This window comes from Palaemon carinicauda, chromosome 1 (genome assembly GCF_036898095.1).
Source record: "Palaemon carinicauda isolate YSFRI2023 chromosome 1, ASM3689809v2, whole genome shotgun sequence".
Lineage (NCBI taxonomy): Eukaryota > Metazoa > Arthropoda > Malacostraca > Decapoda > Palaemonidae > Palaemon > Palaemon carinicauda.
In genome coordinates, this window is record NC_090725.1 from 105,020,738 (window position 1) to 105,046,785 (window position 26,048).

Genomic DNA, 26,048 nt, shown 5'->3' on the forward strand with positions numbered 1-26,048 from the left:
AGTTGAATGATGTATTTTCCAGATAATATTTCAACCCTGCTTCTTTTTTATGACTGTAGAACATATGTATCTGTCCTAAGGATTTAGGCTTTAAGATAATCTAATCTCCAAGGCCTACTTGGTTTTAGATCAACAATAACCTTATTATTACTATGGTGAATCAGGATCTATATACTCTTCCTTTTTGGCAAATCATATGATGTGATTTTGAAATGTTGTGGCACATTAAGTTTTTCAAATGGTTATTCCTTATGGCCACGAAACTTGTCCACTTATAACTAATACCATATCAACGGTCAATGTCATCACAATTTTCCAATGGATATATCAAGTATAAAAACAAAGTTTGATTACTACCTTAAAAATTCAATTTTGTCAGTAATCTTACCACCACAAGATTGGGTTTAAACTTGGGACGAGGTGCATTACAGTTAGTTTGTAAATTTTCAAATACATTCATGTGTTATCATTACTTATTTTCATACTGCAGTTGTTAAGAAAATTCAGACATTTCCAAGGCTTATTATAGTTAATGTTCAACTCAAGCATATAACTATTTTTGTGATTTTCATGAGGCATTTTCGTGAGCATTATTATTTTTTGTGAATCCCAGTCTACAGAGACGTGGTTTATAGTGTCAGGTTCCAAGTTACCTTGACCTTCCTTAAGAATCTGTCACTTTCCTTACTACGTGTGCCATTTCAAGTAGCACGCTCTTCTGCACAAGTCCTGGGGCTATATCCTTTTCAATGACTTGGGCATGGTCCCTAATGCTTTTATGATTATTGGTACCACCTCTACCTGCATTAGTATGTAGCCTTCTCAATTCAATTTGTAAGTCCTGGTACTTTATTATTTTTTATCTCCACTTATCTTGGGTGCCATGGTACTGCAACATCTATGAATGATGCCTTTTTCGTTGTCCTGTCGACCAGAGTGACGTCTGGCCGATGTGTTTGTATCACCCTGTACGTCCTTATACTGTTGTCCCAGAGAAGTTTAGCCTGATAGTTTTTCTAACGCAGGTTGTGGTTGATGTTCGTAAGATTTGTTGCTGCATTGTATTTCATATTTTCTACAGAGGCTCCAATGAAGAGTTTATGGTTTCTCCCTTTGCCATACATTTCCTGCCCTTTGACGAAGTGTTAGTTCTGTCTATTGCTCGTTCAATATATCTTGTACTGAAGGCTGTAACCATCATCACTTCAGTTTCCTTCCTAAGTTCTCCTCTCTGTAGCCACTGCCATGTTTCCTTACTGGCCAATACTCCAGTTTGCCTCAGGAATTGTCCATGCATCTCTTTTTCCAGTTCTCTCCTTATACACCTCTGGATTTTCATCCTCCTTTATCAAGTTTTCTTCCCATGCACTATTCAGCCATTCATCTTCAGTGGTCATAAGGTACAGCCCCAGTGCTCTACTTTCGATGTTGACACAATGTTCTATAGTACTGATAAGTCCTTTTCATCCTTCACTGCATGGTTTATACAGTCTGTCAATATTTGCTCGTGGGTGCACTACTTAGTACATGTTCATCACCTGGTTTTTCTATACGAGCTGCATAGCTCTGACTTATTTAACTTCACTATTCCAGAACTGTACCTGATTACTGGCACTGCCCAGCTGTTTATAGCCTTTACCATCTTTCCAGAGATAAGATTTAACTTCATTATAGCTTTGACTCTATGCATGTATTCTCTTGTAATCTTATCCTTCAACTCTTGGTGTTGCATTGCTCCTTCTAATACCCCCAAGATATTTATAGCCTGCTTCCTCTACATCCTTGATTATATTTCCATCCAGTAGGTTTATCCCTTCTGTACTTGTGACTTTTTCTTTCTCTAAGCTAACTAAAGCCAACTTTTCTATTCCAAACTTCATCCTGGTGTCTCCTGATACCATTCTTACCATCTAAAACGTCTGGATTGGAGTTTATATTTTCTTAGCATCCTTCCTAAACAGCTTGCTGTCATCCATTAACACCAAGTGGTTTATTATGCTGCCTCCTTTCTCCAATTGGTACCCAACTTCAGCCTTTTCCAGAACTCTTGTCATGGGAATCATAGCAACTACGAATAGGAGTGGGGATAGCGAGTCCCTTCTTTTTATCATTATTACTATTCTTATTATATTATTATTATTATTATTATTATTATTATTATCATCATTAACATTATAGTAATGGTGATGATCTAAGCAGCCATTGTACCTATGGAAGCCAAAAGTAACAAAATCTGGACCCTAACAAACCCGGTCTTTTGAGTAAAAGTTGACACAGAACAAAAAAGAAAAAAGACCCAGAAAGGTCACTACAATAAGAAAGGAATCAGCTTAATAGTGTCCAAGTATTACACTTGAATTTTACTCTGTAAGTCTGGGAATATCTCAACAAGAAAAGTATGAGAAGTAGAACAGGAAAGTTGGAATAGACCAATGGGACCAGATTTTTTTTTATTTTGATAATGAATTGGTCAGGTTCATTAATATTTGGGTCTCGGTACAATATCATATTACAGGATAAAGTAAATATACTGTCGATATATTTTTCTCATTCATAAAGTAATTCCTTCTTGACACCATTAGTAGAAGAGCTAAGATATCATTTTCCTTCTGAATCACACACATACCAACAAACAAACAAACACTAATTGACTGAGCGACCTCCCCAGGACCAGCCCCCTCCCTGATCTCATTCCAGAATTGCAAGAGAACTTGCTTACGATGGTCATCTTCAATGCCAAGCGAACGAACACACGGACAAACGAACGAATAAACGCGACCAGGACAGGTATAAAAGGCTAAAGTAAATCAGATCTCGGTACACTTACATCTCGGCCCAGATCCGCCACAGACATGGCAACGTGGATTAGCTTAGTAAGTAGATCTCTCTCTCTCTCTCTCTCTCTCTCTCTCTCTCTCTCTCTCTCTCTCTCTCTCTCTCTCTCTCTCTCAAACATAACGTGATTAAGACAATATTTCCGAAAAGGAAGTGATTAATAATCGCCAAGTTATACAAGTTATACAAGCGTTCTTTGGAATGAATAACTGATTGATAATTATCTGTCATCATAATATCATTGATGCCAATTGGAGTATGCTTGATATAAAGTTAATACCTTATCAAAAAATGAATAAATATCTTAAAAATGAAACATCTAAACATACTGAAGTGCCAAAGGGATAATAGTCACTGACAAACAATATTACTTATGATAAAATATATTTGGTTTACTTTTTACTCGTTTTTACACCTATTCTGTCTTCTTCACCCCAATATTTATTTCATTTTTTCCCTAAATTGTTTTCATACTTGTAATTAACAATTAGGCATACAAAAACAACCTTAGAAATAATCATTTACCCAATGGATATTGTTTTCCATGAGTTTGTAAACTATCATTCAAATTATCAATTCGTGAAGCAGCAAATTAAACCTTAATTGGACAACAAACCCAACCAAGAGAATTCACTTGCTTCTTTATTGTCCTCGTTGATATACCTCCCTAGTTTGCCTCTGCTACAAAATTCTGCCTCGAAAAGAGAATTTTAGAGAGACACACATCTCATGCACACACTCATACATACATATACCTCTCAATGTGTGAGGATATACGCATTTTTAATCCCATTTCTTACAAAATAGTGTGCTATGTGCAACATGTCCACCAATATAACAGGATGCACTGAATTCTTCATGACAATATATATGCTTAAATTGAAGGTCAATAATCATTGCCTCTAACAAATTGATGCTTTTCTTTTCCTGCAGGTGGTGTTGTCCTTGGCGGTGGTTAGCACCCTGAGTTTTCCACAGCCAGATGCCGAGTACAAAATCCCCACTGTGGGACTGGGATCTCGCTCCCAGTATTATGTACTACACTCTGATGGCACCTTCAAATATGGCTACGATTCAGGAGACGGCCTTTATGAACAGTCAATGGCACAGGCTCCTGGAGAAGTCTCTGGAGCATTCGGTTACAAAGACGCTACAGGAGCTGATATCAAGCTTGAATACACAGCTGACGAACGAGGATTCCTCCCTCGCGGAGGACACCTGCCTGTGGGACCTGACAGTGATTTTGGAGCAAAAGTAAGAGGAGCATCTACTGCAGCAACTGGTAGTCCTGTTATTCCATACAGTGCTCCATCACCATCACCTGCTGCTGCTCCAGCTCCTGTTGTTCCACTAGAATTTGCAGAAATTCGAAGTTCTGCAGGAGACGATGGAAGTTATAGCTTCGGATATGATACCTCTAGCAGCTCCCGCTCAGAATCTGCCGATTCTCGTAACTCGGTAACAGGACAGTACTCTTTTGTTGCGGATGATGGAGTCAATCGTGCAATTAATTACATTGCAGGATCGGACACTGGTTATATTGCTGAAGGAGATTCACTTCCTATTGGGCCTGCCGTCCCTGGAGCTGAGAGTGGAATTCCTACTGGAAGGATTCTTCCCATTCTCACAGAAGATGAAGCTAATGCCCTGGCTGCAGCCACATCCTCTACATCCTATTCTGCTCCACAAAAACATTCCGCACCTTCAGTATCATCCACCTCCTCAGCTGCACAATCTCCAGCATTCAAAACTGTTGCTGGTACTAAGTCAACAGCCACTGGATCAAGAGACGCCTCTTATTCCTTCAGTTATGACGCAGGAGATAGTGCCCGATCTGAAAAAGCCGATGCTGACTTGAATGTTGAAGGAACTTACAGCTTTGTTCCTCCAGAGGGACACAGGCTTACTGTCAATTATGTTGCGGGATCAGCTACTGGATTTGTTGCTACAGGAGAACACCTTCCTGTAGCTCCTGATGCTGATTTTGGTTCTAGAGCTAGCGGAGTAGTCCCTTCACCAGCAGTAAATGTTTACTCTTCTCCTAATCCTGCTCCAACAGTAACAGCTCAAAATACCATTGCTGCACAAACTCCAGTCGAAGTGGCTCAGGTAAGAAGCTCTGCTGGTGATGATGGCAGCTATAATTTTGCTTATGAGACGTCAAGCAGCTCTCGTTCAGAATCTGCTAATGCTCAGAACTCTGTTGAAGGACAATATTCTTTCGTTGCTGATGACGGAATTAATAGAGCAATCAAATATACTGCTAATGCAGAGACTGGCTATATTGCTGAAGGAGATTCTTTACCCGTTGGTCCTCCAGTCCCTGGAGCAGAGTCTGGCATTCCCACTGGAAGAATATTGCCTATTCTCTCAGAGGAGGAAGCAAATGCTTTAGCTGCATCCACTTCTGGATCTAGCTCTGCTGTGCAGCACCACAAACAGCATCATCTGCAGTTGCTTATACTGGTACAACTTCTCTTACCAAGACTGCTGGTGCTCGTACTTCTGATGCCTCCTATTCTTTCAATTATGATGCAGGTGACAGTGCACGATATGAAAGTGCTGATGCTGACCTCAATGTTCAGGGCTCTTATAGCTTTGTACCCCCTGAGGGTCACAGACTCACAGTCAATTACGTAGCAGGATCGGATACTGGCTTTATTGCTACTGGAGATCATCTTCCCGTAGCTCCTGATGCTACTTCTGTAACTGGAGTTGATGGAAAAAAATCTGTCACCAGTGTAAGAGCATATTCAGCACCATCCCCTGCTGCAACCTCACCAGCTAGACCTGCAAGCCCATCATCACCACAGAGATCATCGCTGTCAGCAGGTCACTCAAGTCGCGTGGTTGGCGACGTTCTCCTTCACCAGTACGACGCCGTGAACAGGGATAAATATGGCTACGTCTTCACTGCACTTCGTCGCTAATGTTAAAATATTTCTATTCCGTTCCATTGCTCTTATTTCTTACTATCTTTAAACTTCACACATTACAAAAATATTCTCTTTGATATCCTTTTAAATTTTATTCTAAATCAAATTCAAAATCAAATGTCTTCTTCTACCATTCTTGCCATAACTTTATCAATGACTTTGGACCCCTTAAGGACTATGCACGTCTTGAGAGCTTCCTCTCAGTAGTGTTGTATATAATTATCACAATTCCTTACGGAATGTAATCCAGCGACAAGCAACGTGAAAAAAAAATTCATAAAAAAAGCAACTAACAAAAAATAAAAAAAAATAAAAATCATGAACTATTTTTTTCTTCAAATAAAATGCGTTCGTTTACACAGTCGTTTCCTCTGTGCCTTGTAAAGATGTTCCATTTATGTTTTATATAAACGAGAATAAAAGGAAAACCTTAATACGAATTTTATTTCATCAATATATTCAATACAACTATGATTCTGCTCTTCACTAATCTGAAGGTTAATTATATTTTCACAATTGTTTACATTTAACATTCTACAAGTTAAAACCTTATTCTCATAACAATGGACTAAAGAGTCCATAATCTTCTATAAATTCCTGTTCAAGACGTTTTTGTTACTTCTGTCTAGAATAAGTCATGCGTCATCACCAACTTGACACTAAGATTAAAAGTTTTAAGATAATTGAACCCTTCAGAGTATAAGAAATCCGTCTCTATGGCAATATGTTAACAATATGTTATGAAAAAAAAGCTAACTTTCCCCTAAAGTTATGAAAGAAATGGCTTAAAAGCTACATTGAAAAGGGAGAATTTCAAGTCAAACAAATTCTGCTCCAGTAGATGTGTGTTTGATACTTCTGTCATGAAGTCTAGAAGAAATCATTGCATTGACATCAACAACTTGACTCTAAGATTAAAAGTTATAAGATAATTGAATCTTTCAAAGCATAAGAAAACTGTCTCTATTGCAACAGACTTTATAATAAATATATTATTGAAAAATTAGACTAGAAAATTTTATCCATAAAGTTTTGAAAGAGATGGCTCATGGCAACATTGCAAGATTCAGACATTCTCTGCTCCATTAGATGAACCAGTAATGTATCTGGATGGAGTTAGTCTCCCATTATCTAAGGATTGACCAGGGGATCGAGGACAAGATTCCTCTCTTATATTTCCCTTTTTTCCTAAGAGGATTCAGGTTTCCTTCGTCAAATCAGTCAAGAATAAGAGAAAAGAGAAGGGAAAATCCTTTTCTGATCCGCCATCCTCCATTGAAGGCTGTCTCACATCCTTCCAATGCTATATGTAAACGGAAAGGATATCAGATCTTGGAGACTTTCAGAAGTGAAGGCACAAAGTGATAAGTTATCAATGAAAAATTATAAACAAAAATAAAACTAAATTCTATATACAACTGTAAGTACAACACAACTAGGAGACTAAAATGATAACCAAACTTATCTTATGGCATTTTAAAGCCCCTCAAGGCTCCAACGTTTCTTGTCTCGTTTTGAGAAAAAAAAAAAAAACCTTGAAATTTATTTGTAAGAAAATAAGTATGGCGCAAAGATGAAATGAAAGGGAGTTAAAACCATTCTATATATTATTATTTGCAATTTTGAAATAAAGGGTCCTTACCTTTAGATATGATAAGCAGCTCTTCTAGGAGAAGGACACTCCAAAATCAAACCATAATTCTCTAGTCTTGGGTAGTGCCATAGCCTCTGTACCATGGCCTCCACTGTCTTGGGTTAGAGTTCTCTTGCTTGAGGGTACACTCGGGCAAACTATTCTATTTCATTTCTCTTCCTCTTGTTTTGTGAAAGTTTTTATAGTTTATATAGGAAATATTTACTTTAATGTTGTTACTGTTCTTAAAATTTTTATTTTTCCTTGTTTCCTTTCCTCACTAGACTATTTTCCTTGTTGGGGCCCCTGGGTTTATAGCATCCTGCTTTTCCAACTAAGGTTGTATCTTGGCAAGTGATAATAATAATATAATAATAATAATAATGTATATATATATATATATATATATATATATATATATATATATATATATATATATATATATATATATATATATATATATATAGATTAGACTAATAGTCTACGAGTCAAACTCAACGATTAGTTTGCTGTCTTCTAGCCCGGGTTGGCCTCTCTCACCACGGTCCTATACACAAGAAGATAAACTTAGGGTGTCATGGGACAGAATATTACGTCCATAAGAACAGAATTTAATGTCTCCACATCCTTTTACATCATCATTTCTCAAGGCATTCAAACACTAGCTGGATAATACGTAAATCTGTTGTTTACAATCACACACAGTCAGTGTTTTCCTTATAGTTACAAAACAATTTGATAAACAGATTTAAAGAGTTTTCTTGGATCAGACCAGACACCTGAACACAAGCTGACAAAAGAAGAGCAAGACTTCTTAAGTGGTTCATTAGAAAGTAGTCAATGAAATTGCTTCCATTGAACACAGGATGGCTCTTCAAGGAAAGCAAAGAGTTCTACTCCATGAGCACTTTTCACCCACGAAGCAGACAGCTCCTAAAGTTCTTCCGAGCTCTAGTTCTATTGGCCATAGCTGTACTGCTCTCAACCTCTTACTTTAAATCCCGTCCAAGTTGTCTATTCCTACTTTCCTGTTCACCTTCTCGAACTTTTCTTGTTGAGAGATTCCTAGACTTACAGACTAAACTTCAAGTATAACACTTAGACACCATCAAGGTGAATCCTTTCATAGGTTACTGGCTCTATTGGATATTAATTCTTTTTTTCTTCTATATCATCTTCAATGCAAAAACCTTCCCAATTGTGGTTTTGAGTTTGATGCATTTTGCTTCCATAATTACCATTGCAACTTCGGTCAGCATCACAACTATAATAATAATAATAATAATAATAATAATAATAATAATAATAATAATAATAATAATAATCAGCTTATTCGTAAAGTGCCTCAGTAAAATCACAATATTAATTATATGTTTGAGTTGAACGTTAACTCCAATAGTCCATAGAAATCCTTATGTTCTTCTAACAACTTCAGAATGAGGAAACAAACAAAGAATTAAGTAAACAAACTAAAATCATCAACTCGAAGAATTTAAGTATGTTGATTTAAATACCTTTCAGATTTTATTACCTCAGCCAACGAAGTTGGATGTAGGTTAGGTTTTAACTCCCTTTTCGTGTGTTTGTCCATTTGTTTTTGGACAGCTTCCTGGTCATAATTTTAATCTTACAGCAATAAAACCTATATGGATTATCTATCATGTAAATATAGAAATTGTTAAATTTAGGAAGGTCAAGGTCAAAGGTCAAGGTCACACTCAAGCAAAATGTCCAATTCACATAATCAGCCATAAGTTTGGACATCTTTGTCAGAGACACTTCAAACTTGGTTCATATTTGAGTGCATGAAAATCCACCCCAATTAATACATGTTAAGGTCAAGGTCAATGTCAACTTCCAGCGAAAGGTCGAGAAATGAGCTGCCGCGGCGGAGGTCTGCGCTCTACTGAGTGCCCCTCTAGTTTGTACTGCATTTGGAGAATCTCCAAACAATTTGCAAGGTATCTTGTCCAAATTTCAAACCGATTTTTGTCCTGATTAGATTTTCTAATGAATCCGAATTGCTAATAACTAATTTAACTTAACATGTTTTTATTAATTTTATTAATTGGGCAAATTATAACAACATGAGAGATTTTTATGGTATTACTTACAAGTTGACAGGGTTCTTGGCTCTGAATAACTTGCATGTGTCATCTCATCTCAAAATAGGCATCGAGTTGGGATGACGGGTCTAAACTCAAATGATCTGTTGTGGTAAATTACAGAACAACCACATCATATAATTCACCAAAAAGTAAGAGTTTGTATAACCTGCTGCACTATATCAAGGTTATTGTTGATCTAAAGGCTAGAAAGCCTTAGAGGTTGTACCATCTTCTTAGAAGATGAAATCTCAAGGACAGATACATTGGTTCTACAGTCATCACACTGAAGCTGGGTTGAAATACTCCCTGGATAGTACACCATTCAACTGATGGGAGTCACAGTTACAATATGTACACAGATAATCCAATTCTGAAATGGAACTGGAATGTCTCAACAAAAAATCTGGGTATGCATCATGCATAAGTTTAACTAACATGCCTATGGAGTTGTGGTCTATGTCCAAACTGGAAAGAACAAAGCTACTGAGAGTAAAAAGTCAGGTGACAACATTTAAAGGCCTCAGCCGATGTTCATTTTGATCCTATCCAGCTGAGAAATCAGTGTTTTCAAACCATTACTGATGCTATGATGTCTTTTGCCTGACACACGCAACCATTGAGGAACTATTATATAAGTGCCCTTTTTGATATCATTAGTTTTAATGCCACAAATTCACACACTATTGACTTCAAGAACGTTAGAACATAATACGGCAAGCTCTACAACCAACCAATGGTAATATTAAGAGCTATATTTTGAGATGGAATATAATTTCTTAGCTTCCTTTGATGCATATTGACATTTCTTGAACTATCTTCTGTATATTAAGCAGACAATACTGATTGGAACCAAAGGTACTCATACTCGCTTGGGGCTGTTACAAGTCACAACATTTACAAAAAGGAGACTTCTTTGCAGTTTTCCTACTTGGAGAAAGTAACCCAATTCTATATAAGCCTAAATCTATTTATATTTTTGAACACTAAAATGGATTCTGAGAAATTCAGATATTCAAAGATTAAGAACCGTGAAATAAACACACTTTAGTAAACACGTAACAAAGTCCAAGTACTCTAAGTCTTAGCCATAAGAATCTACACATAAGCTATCTGATGAAAGGTTACTTAAGAATGAAATGTCATTTACAATTTAAAACACAATTATCTTTGTGTTGCAAATACTGCTTTAGTTACTAAAAGCATGTAATTATCTATCTGTTCACTGAAGCAGTAAAATTCTATTTTTACTAAAACAGCTTAAAATTACATCAAGAACCCAGTGTTCTTTTCTATCTATTCTGGATTGAAAATCTATGGAAGAGTGCAGAGTTCCTTACGGCAATGGCAATGCGTAATCTTGAAGACTACTGGATAATTACAAATGTGTGATTCCATTTGGCTTATTGATTACCCCTTTTCCAAAACAGAAACAGCAATGGCATACACATGAAATTCGCTCTTGCTAAACCAAGAGTTGCGCTAGCCTACTGGAAGCTCCCCTCCTGCTGATCTACTGGACTGTGGTTTGAGACCGGCTCAAGTTTGCTAGGTTCCTATAGTGTCTGCATACTTAACACCCTTGTGAGCTAAGGATGTGCGGTTTGAGGGAGCCTATTGTCATATCCTGGCACTCCCAGAATCTAGCTTGGGAGAAGCGGGCCTTGGGCACTGATAATATGTACTGCATATATGGTCAGTCTCTAGGACATTGTCTCTGTGCCTTGCTTTTGCCATTCATGAGCGACCTTTAAACCAACATTTGTTGCTTGTAACCTGCTCCCTTGATATTACCAAAATGCTACCCCATTACCATGTAGCCTTCAGCGATATACGATCTAAGTGGTTAAATTGCCTCAAAGGAGTATAGGGAATCTTCCTGTGTTATGGAGGCGTTGGTGTTAAGGAAACATTAAAAAGTTAAGCCAGACACTTGGATGTGCTAATTCTTTGATTCAACTATACCAATACCATTGAAAAAGCTCCAGTTACAAAACTCGGATCCCAAAGATACCAACCTATGCAAAATCACAAGCTTCGTTCGCGATAAGTTCTATTTGAAAAGTACGTGTGAATCGACTTCACAGAGAATAATTCAATATAAATGGCAATAATCAGGTACAGCCAACGAAATTCTGCTATCTATCTTCATTCACAAAAAAATAACTCAGACAAGAGCAATGTGAGATTTTTTACGTTAACACAAAAAGAAAAAAATTAAAATCAGGATCTAATATCAGGATCCGGAACACCAAATGTTAAAGGAGTCGCCCTTGGTCTAAGATTTATATGTGGTGGAAATTTCGTCAAAATCTGTCAATTTGTTTTCTTGTAATTTTAACATCATGTTTATGGAGCTGGGACTGGTTTTGAATATTGTTTTCAAAGAACACAAGGAACATTCCCGCGTGATACTAAGCAACATGTTGATTATTTCTCAGGCTGTTCTCATACATTCATATATTCACAAGAAATTTTTGTTCAGAAGATGTTGGAAGGTTGAGCTGTTAGTCTCGCTCTTCTTAGACTCTTCAGTTCTAATTAATCACTTGGATATTATTATGTTTATAATCACAAATATAAATTGATAATCTTCGATAAGGGACTGATATGCTATCTATGCAATTGTCTGAGCTTTCTTTATTGAGTCAGGTATTTGTCAGGAAAGAACTTTTTTCTTTTTTGAACATATTTTGCTACTGCAGGGAAGAATTCAAGACTAGCCCATATATCTTATAGCACTTCTTATCATTTTCAATTTCCTTAATTTGCAAGAGACTTCCCTTTCAATTACCCTGTTTAGTTTCTTCTGTTAAATTTAAAACACCCAACCGAGATTTGAACTATCCAAGATGCTCTTTAAAATTCACAATCACATTTTATTGACCTTAAGACATCTTTTTCCAGAATTACTTATATAATTTCAAAACTGGAGAGAGAGAGAGAGAGAGAGAGAGAGAGAGAGAGAGAGAGAGAGAGAGACAGCTAAACCACCTATTTTTTCAAAAATAAGATTACTGAAAAGTTCAGCCATTTTGTGTTTTGGATAATGAAATGGTCGGGTCCAATAATATTTGGGTCTCGGTACAGAACCACATTAAAGGATAAAGTAAATATAGTGTAATTAATTCTCTCATGTGGAAAGTGATTCCATCTAGGGACCATTGGTAGAAGCTAAGATCTCTTTTCTCAATCACATATATGCAAACACTAATTAAATAAACATACTTATATATACATATATTACAACTAGAAGAACTGAAACAAAGAGTAATTGGGTATCTCCTTGAATAACTCGACTTAACGACCTAACCCCCACCCACCCTGAGGGCCCGTCCCCTCCCTGATCTCATTCCAGAATTGCAAGAGAACTTGCTTACGATGGTCATCTTCAATGCCAAGTGAACGAACACACGACAAACGAACGAATAAACGCGACCAGGACAGGTATAAAAGGCTAAAGTAAATCAGATCTCGGTACACTTACATCTCGGCCCAGATCCGCCACAGACATGGCGACGTGGATTAGCTTAGTAAGTAGATCTCTCTCTCTCTCTCTCTCTCTCTCTCTCTCTCTCTCTCTCTCTCTCTCTCTCTCTCATCTGATTTGTTAAACTTAAGACATCAATTTACTAAAATGGATTTTGAAAACAACCAAGTGATTATAAAAGTGGTCTTGTGAATGTCAAAAAACTTCAAAGAAATAGTGGAGTTTATGGTAAACTCTCGTATTCTGGTTAAACGTTTACTCTCTCATTTACAGTATTATTCTTCTTCAGCCAAATAACAATTTTCTTTCTTGTCCCATAATCGTAACTGAAAATTGTGAATAATAAAGGTAATAATTTACCAATCATATATTGATTTCCAGTTGTTTGTAAAAAAAAAATCCAAATATCATTTCAGCAAATAGAAATCTTCTTTAGAAAACTAATCCCACCATTGAATTTAACACACTTACTTCTTTACTGTCTTCGTTGACACATCTCTCTCGCTCTGCTCTGCAATACATTTCTGCCTCGAGGTGAAACTTACACAAACTTCGGGCTTTTAGAAAGAAATATATCACATACACACACTCATACATACATATAACTCTCACTGTGTGAGGGATATCCGTATTCTTAATCCCATTTCATATAAAATAGTGTGTTATGTGCAACAAGTCCACTGATATGATAGGATGCTCTGAATTCTTTATGACAATATCTATGTTGAAATTAAAGGTTATAATCATTGGCTCTAACAAAGTGATGCTTTTCCTTTCCTGCAGGTGGTGTTGTCCTTGGCGGTGGTTAGCACCCTGAGTTTTCCACAGCCAGATGCCGAGTACAAAATCCCCACTGTGGGACTGGGATCTCGCTCCCAGTATTATGTACTACACTCCGACGGCACCTTCAAATATGGTTACGATTCAGGAGACGGCCTTTATGAACAGTCAATGGCACAGGCTCCTGGAGAAGTCTCTGGAGCATTCGGTTACAAAGACGCTACAGGAGCTGATATTAAGCTTGAATACACAGCTGACGAACGAGGATTCCTCCCTCGCGGAGGACACCTGCCTGTGGGACCTGACAGTGATTTTGGAGCAAAAGTGAGAGGAGCATCTACTGCAGCAACTGGTAGTCCTGTTATTCCATACAGTGCTCCATCTCCATCACCTGCTGCTGCTCCAGCAGCTGTTGTTCCACTAGAATTTGCAGAAATTAGAAGTTCTGCTGGAGGCGATGGAAGTTATAGCTTCGGATATGATACCTCTAGCAGCTCCCGCTCAGAATCTGCCGATTCTCGTAACTCGGTAACAGGACAGTACTCTTTTGTTGCGGATGATGGAGTCAATCGTGCAATCAATTACATTGCAGGATCGGACACTGGTTATATTGCTGAAGGAGATTCACTTCCTATTGGGCCTGCAGTCCCTGGAGCTGAGAGTGGAATTCCTACCGGAAGGATTCTTCCCATTCTTACAGAAGATGAAGCTAATGCCCTGGCTGCAGCCACATCCTCTACATCCTATACTGCTCCTCAAACACATTCAGCACCTTCTGCATCAGCCACCTCCTCAGCTGCACAATCTCCAGCATTCAAAACTGTTGCTGGTACTAAGTCAACAACCACTGGATCAAGAGACGCCTCTTATTCCTTCAGTTATGACGCAGGAGATAGTGCCCGATCTGAAAATGCCGATGCTGACTTGAATGTTGAAGGAACTTACAGCTTTGTTCCTCCAGAGGGACACAGGCTTACTGTCAATTATGTTGCGGGATCAGCTACTGGATTTGTTGCTACAGGAGAACACCTTCCAGTAGCTCCTGATGCTGATTTTGGTTCTAGAGCTAGTGGAGTAGTCCCTTTACCAGCAGTAAATGTTTACTCTTCTAATCCTGCTCCAACCGTAACAGCTCAAAATATCATTGCAGCACAAACTCCTGTCGAAGTGGCTCAGGTAAGAAGCTCTGCGAGTGATGATGGCAGCTATAATTTTGCTTATGAGACGTCAAGCAGCTCTCGTTCAGAATCTGCTAATGCTCAGAACTCTGTTGATGGACAATATTCTTTTGTTGCTGATGATGGAATTAATAGAGCAATCAAATACACTGCTAATGCAGAGACTGGCTACATTGCTGAAGGAGATTCTTTACCCGTTGGTCCTCCAGTCCCTGGAGCAGAGTCTGGTATTCCCACTGGGAGAATATTTCCTATTCTCTCAGAGGAGGAAGCAAATGCTTTAGCTGCTGCCACTTCTGGATCTAGCTCTCTGCGTGGAGCACCACAAAAAGGATCATCTGCTGATGCTTATACTGGTACCGCTTCTCTTACCAAGACTGCTGGTGCTCGTACTTCTGATGCCTCCTATTCTTTCAATTATGATGCAGGTGACAGTGCACGTTCTGAAAGTGCTGATGCTGACCTCAATGTTCAGGGCTCTTATAGCTTTGTACCCCCTGAGGGTCACAGACTCACAGTCAATTACGTAGCAGGATCGGATACTGGTTTTATTGCTACTGGAGATCATCTTCCAGTAGCTCCTGATGCTACTTCTGTAACAGGAGTTGATGGAAAAAAACCTGTCACCAGTGTAACAGCATACTCAGCTCCTAGTTCTCTTTCACCAGCAAAGGCTCCAGCATCAATAAGTGCTGTGGCTCCTGCACAGGTAGCCCAAGTAAGAAGTTCTGCTGCAGATGATGGAAGCTACAGTTTTTCTTACGAAACCGACAGCAGTTCTCGCTCAGAATCTGCTGATGCTCACAATTCTGTTACTGGACACTATTCATTTGTGGCTGATGATGGAATCAACAGGAAAATCGACTACATAGCTGGTTCTGAGACTGGATACATAGCTGAAGGAGACTCTCTCCCTGTTGGACCTCCTGTTCCTGGAGCTGAAAGTGGAATTCCTACCGGACGAATCCTGCCAGTTCTTTCTGAAGCTGAGGCCAATGCCCTTGCAGGACTTAGTACTGCTAGTGGAGCAGTCCCTCTTTTGAAGGCAAGTGGTACCAGTGATGCATCAGCAGCTCCTGCTGATGCTTCATATTCCTTCTCTTTTGCTTCTGACAGTTACTCTCGAAATGAAGAAGCTGATGCTGAAGGAAATGTAGTTGGTTCATACACTTACTTGGATGAAGAAGGAAATGAACACACAGTTAAGTTTGTAGCTGGTCGAGAAACTGGTTTCCTACCAGAAGGATACCCTTCACCCAGTCCTGCTAGTGCTGCACAAACTTCTGCTGCTTCCCCTTCTAGGACTGCAGCTCCTGCGGCTACTGCTGTTACAGCATATGCAGCACCATCCCCTGCTGCAACCTCACCAGTTAGACCTGCAAGCCCATCATCACCACAGAGATCATCGCTGTCAGCAGGTCACTCAAGTCGCGTGGTTGGCGACGTTCTCCTTCATCAGTACGACGCCGTGAACAGGGATAAATATGGCTACGTCTTCACTGCACTTCGTCGCTAATGTTAAAATATTTCTATTCAGTTCGATTGCTCTTATTTCTAGTTATCTTTAAACTTCACCCATTACAGAAATATTCTCTTTGATATCATTTTAAATTTTGTTCTAAATCAAATTCAAAATCAAATGTCTTCTATCATTTTTATCACAACTTTATCAATGACTTTGGACCCCTTAAGGACTATGCACGTCTTGAGAGCTTCCTCTCAGTAGTGTTGTACATAGTTATCACAATTTCTCACAAAATGTAATCCAGCGACAAGCAAAGTGAAAAAAAATGTTCATAAAAAGAAAGCAACTAACAAAAAATAAAAAAAAAACTCATGAACTATTTCTTTCTTCAAATAAAATGTGTTCGTTTACACAGTCGTTTCCTCTGTGCCTTGTAAAGATGTTCCATTTATGTTTTTATATAAACGAGAATAAAAGGAGAACCTTAATACGAATTTTATTTCATCAATATATTCAATACAAATACTATTCTGCTTTTCCCTAATCTGGAGGTTAATTATGTTTTCACAATTGTTTACATTTAACATTCTACAAGTTAAAATATTACTCTCATTAGAATGGACTAGAGTGTCCATACTCATTTTAAGAACATACAGACAAATATCAGTCTCAAATGTATCCTTGGTTACTGCATTATTTTTGTAGCAATTAGCTGGTTACAGGTGATTATAGCACCCAGACTTACTATCGGGTTACGACCTAGATCCCGCTAACCCCCAGCTAAATATATGATCCTGTTGGAACATATTTAATCATGGGTAACACCTCTTGTGTATCTGACAAGGAAACCCAAAAAGCAATGATCCTCATATGAATTTTTCTATATGAGCATTTTCCAGTACTTTTTAAAACTATAATAAATGAGTAAAAAAAAAAAAAATATGGATATCACTATTCTATTGCATGGATGATGAACCTACAGTGGGTCAAGCTATAAAAGGATAACTAAAATCTTATAAGATGGTATATATTTTTTAAGAAAAATTTAGAAAAAAATAATATCCTATAATGGTAAAAGATATCATAGTTGCAGACACTGTATGCGTCCACAACCACTACGACAATCCCTTACATTGACAAAAAGATAAAAGTTAGTATACAATCTAAACACCAGAGAAACCCGTTTCCTTTGACCCACCATCAGACAAGACCGTCAACAGCAAAGCAAATTATACCAGGGGACCTTCACAAAAAAATAAGGAAGATGCAAACCTCCATGGGCACTTCATTAACAATTTGCAAATAATAAGAGTGGGTGAAAGCATGGAATGGAAACATAATCACACAAGCACAATTGTAATTACACCCACTACAGCTGTTTGCCTGTGTCACAGCTGCCACTAGCATGCACTCTTGTTGGAATATCAGTTGTGCCATTTTGTTTCTCTGGAGTAAAACTTTGATAAAACTTTGACCGACAGTTCTTTGGCACCTCGTAACCCTCAAGATATCAAAACACCTATTCATCTACACATGACGGGGTAAGCCGAGTATACACCCCACTCAGATAAGACTGATAGTCTACGAGTCATAAACTACACTTTTGGATTTACCTTCTTTCAGCACAAGCTAATATCTCTCACCACTGACTCATACATAAGTAGGCAAACTAAAGGTGTTCAACTCCTTGCCTTGGGATTGTACACTGGATCTAAACAGTACCAGAGCACAATTTGTGTAAAACACTTTGGACCACAGTACAAAAGTTACTGAAATATTAGTGTCTGACGTCCAACATGTTGGTAGGCCTGATGTTGGGAGGTGCCACAGAAGATCTACTATTGATATTTCCTTATCAATATATAACATATGGAAGTGTTTCTAGAAACTGCATTTGGTCATACACAATGTGAAACTGGTAATTTATCAAGACAGTGACTTTTGGTTTCAGTAGAGCGACATCAAAGGGAACTAAGGAATACCTTCCCAACTCTTAAATGTAGTTGGTAATATCACCATTGCTAGATTGTAGAGCTTGTCGTATTATGTTCAAACGTTCTTGAAGTCTATGGTGTATGGATTTGTGGCATTAAAACTAATGATGTAAAAAGGGCTAGTTATATAATAGTTCCTCGATTGTTGTGTGTCAGACAAAAGGCATCATAGAAGTAGTAATGGATTGAAAACCCTTTGATTTTTCAGTTGGATAGAATCAAAAGGAACTTAGCTGAGGCCTCAAGTGTTGTGAATTGACTTTTTACTCTCAATAGCTTATGCTTTCTCCGTTTGGCCATACACACCACTCCACGGACAAAGGAATTTAGACATGAGTATATATACCCAGGAATTTTGGCTCATGTGATGAGATCTTCCAATTCCATTCCAGAATTGAATTATCTGTGGACATATTGTAACTGTGACCCCCATCAGTTGAATGATGTATTTTCCAGATAATATTTCAACCCTGCTTCTTTTTTATGACTGTAGAACATATGTATCTGTCCTAAGGATTTAGGCTTTAAGATAATCTAATCTCCAAGGCCTACTTGGTTTTAGATCAACAATAACCTTATTATTACTATGGTGAATCAGGATCTATATACTCTTCCTTTTTGGCAAATCATATGATGTGATTTTGAAATGTTGTGGCACATTAAGTTTTTCAAATGGTTATTCCTTATGGCCACGAAACTTGTCCACTTATAACTAATACCATATCAACGGTCAATGTCATCACAATTTTCCAATTGATATATCAAGTATAAAAACAAAGTTTGATTACTATCCTTAAAAATTCAATTTTGTCAGTAATCTTACCACCACAAGATTGGGTTTAAACTTGGGACGAGGTGCATTACAGTTAGTTTGTAAATTTTCAAATACATTACAAATGGAGTGGTTATGTGTTATCATTACTTATTTTCATACTGCAGTTGTTAAGAAAATTCAGACATTTCCAAGGCTTATTATAGTTAATGTTCAACTCAAGCATATAACTATTTTTGTGATTTTCATGAGGCATTTTCGTGAGCATTATTATTTTTTGTGAATCCCAGTCTACAGAGACGTGGTTTATAGTGTCAGGTTCCAGGTTACCTTGACCTTCCTTAAGAATCTGTCACTTTCCTTACTACGTGTGCCATTTCAAGTAGCACGCTCTTCTGCACAAGTCCTGGGGCTATATCCTTTTCAATGACTTGGGCATGGTCCCTAATGCTTTTATGATTATTGGTACCACCTCTACCTGCATTAGTATGTAGCCTTCTCAATTCAATTTGTAAGTCCTGGTACTTTATTATTTTTTATCTCCACTTATCTTGGGTGCCATGGTACTGCAACATCTATGAATGATGCCTTTTTCGTTGTCCTGTCGACCAGAGTGACGTCTGGCCGATGTGTTTGTATCACCCTGTACGTCCTTATACTGTTGTCCCAGAGAAGTTTAGCCTGATCGTTTTTCTAACGCAGGTTGTGGTTGATGTTCGTAAGATTTGTTGCTGCATTGTATTTCATATTTTCTACAGAGGCTCCAATGAAGAGTTTATGGTTTCTCCCTTTGCCATACATTTCCTGCCCTTTGACGAAGTGTTAGTTCTGTCTATTGCTCGTTCAATATATCTTGTTCTTAAGGCTGTAACCATCATCACTTCAGTTTCCTTCCTAAGTTCTCCTCTCTGTAGCCACTGCCATGTTTCCTTACTGGCCAATACTCCAGTTTGCCTCAGGAATTGTCCATGCATCTCTCTTTCCAGTTCTCTCCTTATACACCTCTGGATTTTCATCCTCCTTTATCAAGTTTTCTTTCCATGCACTATTCAGCCATTCATCTTCAGTGGTCATAAGGTACAGTCCCAGTGCTCTACTTTCGATGTTGACAAAATGTTCTATACTGATAAGTCCTTTTCATCCTTCACTGCATGGTTTATACAGCCTGTCAATATTCGCTCGTGGGTGCAATACTTAGTACAGGTTCATCACCTTTCTGGTTTTTCTATACGAGCTGCATAGCTCTGACTTATTTAACTTCACTATTCCAGAACTGTACCTGATTACTGGCACTGCCCAGCTGTTTATAGCCTTTACCATCTTTCCAGAGATAAGATTTAACTTCATTATAGCTTTGACTCTATGTATGTATTCTCTTGTAATCTTATCCTTCATCTCTTGGTGTTGCATTGCTCCTTCTATTACCCCAAGATATTTATACCCTGCTTAATCTACATCCTTGATTACATTTCCATCAGGTAGGTTTATCCTTTCTGTCCTTGTGACTTTTTCTTCCTCTAAGCTAACTAAAGCCAACTTTTCTATTCCAAACTTCATCCTGGTGTCTCCTGATACCATTCTTACCATCTAAAAACCTCTGGATTGGAATTTATATTTTCTTAGCATCCTTCCTGAACAGCTTGCTGTCATCCATTAACACCAATTGGTTTATTCTGCCGCCTCCTTTTTTTCAGTTGGTACCCAACTTCAGCCTTTTCCAGAACTCTTGTCATGGGAATCATAGCAACTACGAATAGGAGTGGGGATAGCGAGTCCCTTCTTTTTATCATTATCATACTAATTATTATTATATTATTATTATTATTATTATTATTATTATTATCATCATTAACATAGTAATGGTGATGATCTAAGCAGCCATTGTACCTATGGAAGCCAAAAGTAACAAAATCTGGACCCTAACAAACCCGGTCTTTTGAGTAAAAGTTGACACAGAACAAAAAAGAAAAAGTCCCAGAAAGGTCACTACAATAAGAAAGGAATCAGCTTAATAGTGTCCAAGTATTACACTTGAATTTTACTCTGTAAGTCTGGGAATATCTCAACAAGAAAAGTATGAGAAGTAGAACAGGAAAGTTGGAATAGACCAATGGGACCGGATTTTTTTTTATTTTATAATGAATTGGTCAGGGTTCATTAATATTTGGGTCTCGGTAAAATATATTACAGGATAAAGTAAATATAATGTCGATCTATTTTTCTCATTCATAAAGTAATTCCTTCTTGACACCATTAGTAGAAGAGCTAAGATATCATTTTCCTTCTGAATCACACACATACCAACAAACAAACAAACACTAATTGACTGAGCGACCTCCCCAGGACCAGCCCCCTCCCTGATCTCATTCCAGAATTGCAAGAGAACTTGCTGACGATGGTCATCTTCAATGCCAAGCGAACGAACACACGGACAAACGAACGAATAAACGCGACCAGGACAGGTATAAAAGGCTAAAGTAAATCAGATCTCGGTACACTTACATCTCGGCCCAGATCCGCCACAGACATGGCGACGTGGATTAGCTTAGTAAGTAGATCTCTCTCTCTCTCTCTCTCTCTCTCTCTCTCTCTCTCTCTCTCTCTCTCTCTCTCTCTCTCTCTCTCAAACATAACGTGATTAAGACAATATTTCCGAAAAGGAAGTGATTAATAATCGCCAAGTTATACAAGTTATACAAGCGTTCTTTGGAATGAATAACTGATTGATAATTATCTGTCATCATAATATCATTGATGCCAATTGGAGTATGCTTGATATAAAGTTAATACCTTATCAAAAAATGAATAAATATCTTAAAAATGAAACATCTAAACATACTGAAGTGCCAAAGGGATAATAGTCACTGACAAACAATATTACTTATGATAAAATATATTTGGTTTACTTTTTACTCGTTTTTAAACTTATTCAGTCTTCTTCACCTCAATATTTATTTCATTTTTTCCCTAAATTGTTTTCATACTTGTAATTAACAATTAGGCATACAAAAATAATCTTACAAATAATCATTTACCTAATGGATATTGTTTTCCAAGAGTTTGTAAACTATCATTCAAATTATCAATTCGTGAAGCAGCAAATTAAACCTTACTTGAAAAACAAACCCAACCAAGAGAATTCACTTCCTTCTTTATTGTCCTCGTTGATATACCTCCTAGTTTGCCTCTGCTACAAAATTCTGCCTCGAAGAGAGACTTTTAGAGACACACACATCTCATGCACATAATCATACATACATATACCTCTCACTGTGTGAGGATATCCGTATTCTTAATCCCATTTCTTATAAAATAGTGTGCTATGTGCAACGTGTTCACCAATAGGATGCACTGAATTCTTCATGACAAAATATATGCTTATATTGAAGGTTAATAATCATTGGCTCTAACAAAGTGATGCTTTTCCTTTCCTGCAGGTGGTGTTGTCCTTGGCGGTGGTTAGCACCCTGAGTTTTCCACAGCCAGATGCCGAGTACAAAATCCCCACTGTGGGATTGGGATCTCGCTCCCAGTATTATGTACTACACTCTGACGGCACTTTCAAATATGGCTACGATTCAGGAGACGGCCTTTATGAACAGTCAATGGCACAGGCTCCTGGAGAAGTCTCTGGAGCATTCGGTTACAAAGACGCTACAGGAGCTGATATTAAGCTTGAATATACAGCTGACGAACGAGGATTCCTCCCTCGCGGAGGACACCTGCCTGTGGGACCTGACAGTGATTTCGGAGCAAAAGTGAGAGGAGCATCTACTGCAGTATCTGGTAGTCCTGTTATTCCATACAGTGCTCCATCTCCATCACCTGCTGCTGCTCCAGCAGCTGTTGTTCCACTAGAATTTGCAGAAATTAGAAGTTCTGCTGGAGGCGATGGAAGTTATAGCTTCGGATATGATACCTCTAGCAGCTCCCGCTCAGAATCTGCCGATTCTCGTAACTCGGTAACAGGACAGTACTCTTTTGTTGCGGATGATGGAGTAAATCGTGCTATCAATTACATTGCAGGATCGGACACTGGTTATATTGCTGAAGGAGATTCACTTCCTATTGGGCCTGCCGTCCCTGGAGCTGAGAGTGGAATTCCTACTGGAAGGATTCTTCCCATTCTTACAGAAGACGAAGCTAATGCCCTGGCTGCAGCCACATCCTCTACATCCTATTCTGCTCCTCAAATACATTCAGCACCTTCAGCATCATCCACCTCCTCAGCTGCACAATCTCCAGCATTCAAAACTGTTGCTAGTACTAAGTCAACAACCACTGGATCAACAGACGCCTCTTATTCCTTCAGTTATGACGCAGGAGATAGTGCCCGATCTGAAAGTGCTGATGCTGACCTCAATGTTCAGGGCTCTTATAGCTTTGTACCACCTGAGGGTCACAGACTTACCGTCAATTACGTAGCAGGATCGGACACTGGCTTTATTGCTACTGGAGATCATCTTCCAGTAGCTCCTGATGCTACTTCTGTAACTGGAGTTGATGGAAAAAAACCTGTCACCAGTGTAACAGCATATTCAGCTCCTAGTTCTCTTTCACCAGCACAGGCTCCAACATCAATAAGTGCTTTGGCTCCTGCACAGGTAGCCCAGGTAAGAAGTTCTGCTGCAGATGATGGAAGCTACAGTTTTTCTTATGAAACCGACAGCAGTTCTCGCTCAGAATCTGCTGATGCTCACAATTCTGTTACTGGACACTATTCATTTGTGGCTGATGATGGAATCAACAGGAAAATCGACTACATAGCTGGTTCCGAAACTGGATACATAGCAGAAGGAGACTCTCTCCCTGTTGGACCTCCTGTTCCTGGAGCTGAGAGTGGAATTCCTACCGGACGAATCCTGCCAGTTCTTTCTGAAGCTGAGGCCAATGCCCTTGCAGGACTTAGTACTGCTAGTGGAGCAGTCCCTCTTTTGAAGGCAAGTGGTACCAGTGATGCATCAGCAGCTCCCGCTGATGCTTCATATTCCTTCTCTTTTGCTTCTGACAGTTACTCTCGAAATGAAGAAGCTGATGCTGAAGGAAATATAGTTGGTTCATACACTTACTTGGATGAAGAAGGAAATGAACATACAGTTAAGTTTGTAGCTGGTCGAGAAACTGGTTTCCTGCCAGAAGGATACCCTTCACCCAGTCCTGCTAGTGCTGCACAAACTTCTGCTGCTTCCCCTTCTAGGACTGCAGCTACAGCAGCTGCTGTTTCTCCATATTCAGCGCCATCCCCTGCTGCAACCTCACCAGCTAGACCTGCAAGCCCATCTTCACCACAGAGATCATCGCTGTCAGCAGGTCACTCAAGTCGCGTGGTTGGCGACGTTCTCCTTCATCAGTACGACGCCGTGAACAGGGATAAATATGGCTACGTCTTCACTGCACTTCGTCGCTAATGTTGAAATATTTCTATTCAGTAATATTGTTCTTATTTCTAACTATCTTTAAACTTTACTCATTACATAAATTTTCTCTTTGATATCATTTTAAATTTGGTTCTAAATCAAATTCAAAATCAAATGTCTTCTTCTACATTCTTGCCATAACTTTATCAATGACTTTGGACCCCTTAAGGACTATGCACGTCTTGAGAGCTTCCTCTCAGCAGTGTTGTACATAGTTATCACAATTCCTTACGGAATGTAATCCAGCGACAAGCAAAGTGAAAAAAAAAATGTTCATAAAAAAAGCAACTAACAAAAAAAAAAAAAATAAAAATCATGAACTATTTTTTTCTTCAAATAAAATGTGTTCGTTTACACAGTCGTTTCCTCTGTGCCTTGTAAAGATGTTCCATTTATGTTTTATATAAACGAGAATAAAAGGAAAACCTTAATACGAATTTTATTTCATCAATATATTCAATACAACTATGATTCTGCTCTTCCCTAATCTGAAGGTTAATTATATTTTCACAATTGTTTACATTTAACATTCTACAAGTTAAAACCTTATTCTCATAACAATGGACTAAAGAGTCCATAATCTTCTATAAATTCCTGTTCAAGACGTTTTTGTTACTTCTGTCTAGAATAAGTCATGCGTCATCACCAACTTGACACTAAGATTAAAAGTTTTAAGATAATTGAACCCTTCAGAGTATAAGAAATCCGTCTCTATGGCAATATGTTAACAATATGTTATGAAAAAAAAGCTAACTTTCCCCTAAAGTTATGAAAGAAATGGCTTAAAAGCTACATTGAAAAGGGAGAATTTCAAGTCAAACAAATTCTGCTCCAGTAGATGTGTGTTTGATACTTCTGTCATGAAGTCTAGAAGAAATCATTGCATTGACATCAACAACTTGACTCTAAGATTAAAAGTTATAAGATAATTAATCTTTCAAAGCATAAGAAAACTGTCTCTATTGCAACAGACTTTATAATAAATATTATTGAAAAATTAGACTAGAAAATTTTATCCATAAAGTTTTGAAAGAGATGGCTCATGGCAACATTGCAAGATTCAGACATTCTCTGCTCCATTAGATGAACCAGTAATGTATCTGGATGGAGTTAGTCTCCCATTATGTAAGGATTGACCAGGGGATCGAGGACAAGATTCCTCTCTTATATTTCCCTTTTTTCCTAAGAGGATTCAGGTTTCCTTCGTCAAATCAGTCAAGAATAAGAGAAAAGAGAAGGGAAAATCCTTTTCTGATCCGCCATCCTCCATTGAAGGCTGTCTCACATCCTTCCAATGCTATATGTAAACGGAAAGGATATCAGATCTTGGAGACTTTCAGAAGTGAAGGCACAAAGTGATAAGTTATCAATGAAAAATTATAAACAAAAATAAAACTAAATTCTATATACAACTGTAAGTACAACACAACTAGGAGACTAAAA

The 26,048-nt window shown here is 38.2% G+C and overlaps 3 protein-coding genes across 3 annotated transcripts; all 3 read left to right on the plus strand.

Moving 5' to 3' along the window:
- The first annotated feature begins 2,838 nt into the window (after positions 1–2,838).
- LOC137642746 (streptococcal hemagglutinin-like) lies at positions 2,839–6,171 on the plus strand. Its single transcript, XM_068375588.1, is given in 3 exon segments — positions 2,839–2,873; positions 3,769–5,262; positions 5,265–6,171. Coding segments are annotated over 3 exon segments (2,016 nt in total). The 5' UTR covers positions 2,839–2,852; the 3' UTR covers positions 5,766–6,171.
- Positions 6,172–12,991: 6,820 nt separating this feature from the next.
- On the plus strand, positions 12,992–16,845 carry LOC137650519 (pneumococcal serine-rich repeat protein-like). Its single transcript, XM_068383749.1, has 2 exons — positions 12,992–13,042; positions 13,783–16,845. Exons 1-2 carry the CDS (start codon positions 13,022–13,024, stop codon positions 16,471–16,473), a joined length of 2,712 nt encoding a protein of 903 aa, XP_068239850.1. The 5' UTR covers positions 12,992–13,021; the 3' UTR covers positions 16,474–16,845.
- Positions 16,846–21,698: 4,853 nt separating this feature from the next.
- Positions 21,699–24,988, plus strand: LOC137642755 (platelet binding protein GspB-like). Its single transcript, XM_068375601.1, has 2 exons — positions 21,699–21,736; positions 22,626–24,988. Exons 1-2 carry the CDS (start codon positions 21,716–21,718, stop codon positions 24,594–24,596), a joined length of 1,992 nt encoding a protein of 663 aa, XP_068231702.1. The 5' UTR covers positions 21,699–21,715; the 3' UTR covers positions 24,597–24,988.
- The last annotated feature ends 1,060 nt before the right edge of the window (positions 24,989–26,048 follow it).

Coding starts and splice junctions, on each gene's coding strand:
- LOC137650519 (XM_068383749.1), top strand. CDS start 13,022: ATGGCGACGTGGATTAGCTTA. Junction 13,043..13,782: donor TGGCGACGTGGATTAGCTTA/GTAAGTAGATCT, acceptor CCTTTCCTGCAG/GTGGTGTTGTCCTTGGCGGT.
- LOC137642755 (XM_068375601.1), top strand. CDS start 21,716: ATGGCGACGTGGATTAGCTTA. Junction 21,737..22,625: donor TGGCGACGTGGATTAGCTTA/GTAAGTAGATCT, acceptor CCTTTCCTGCAG/GTGGTGTTGTCCTTGGCGGT.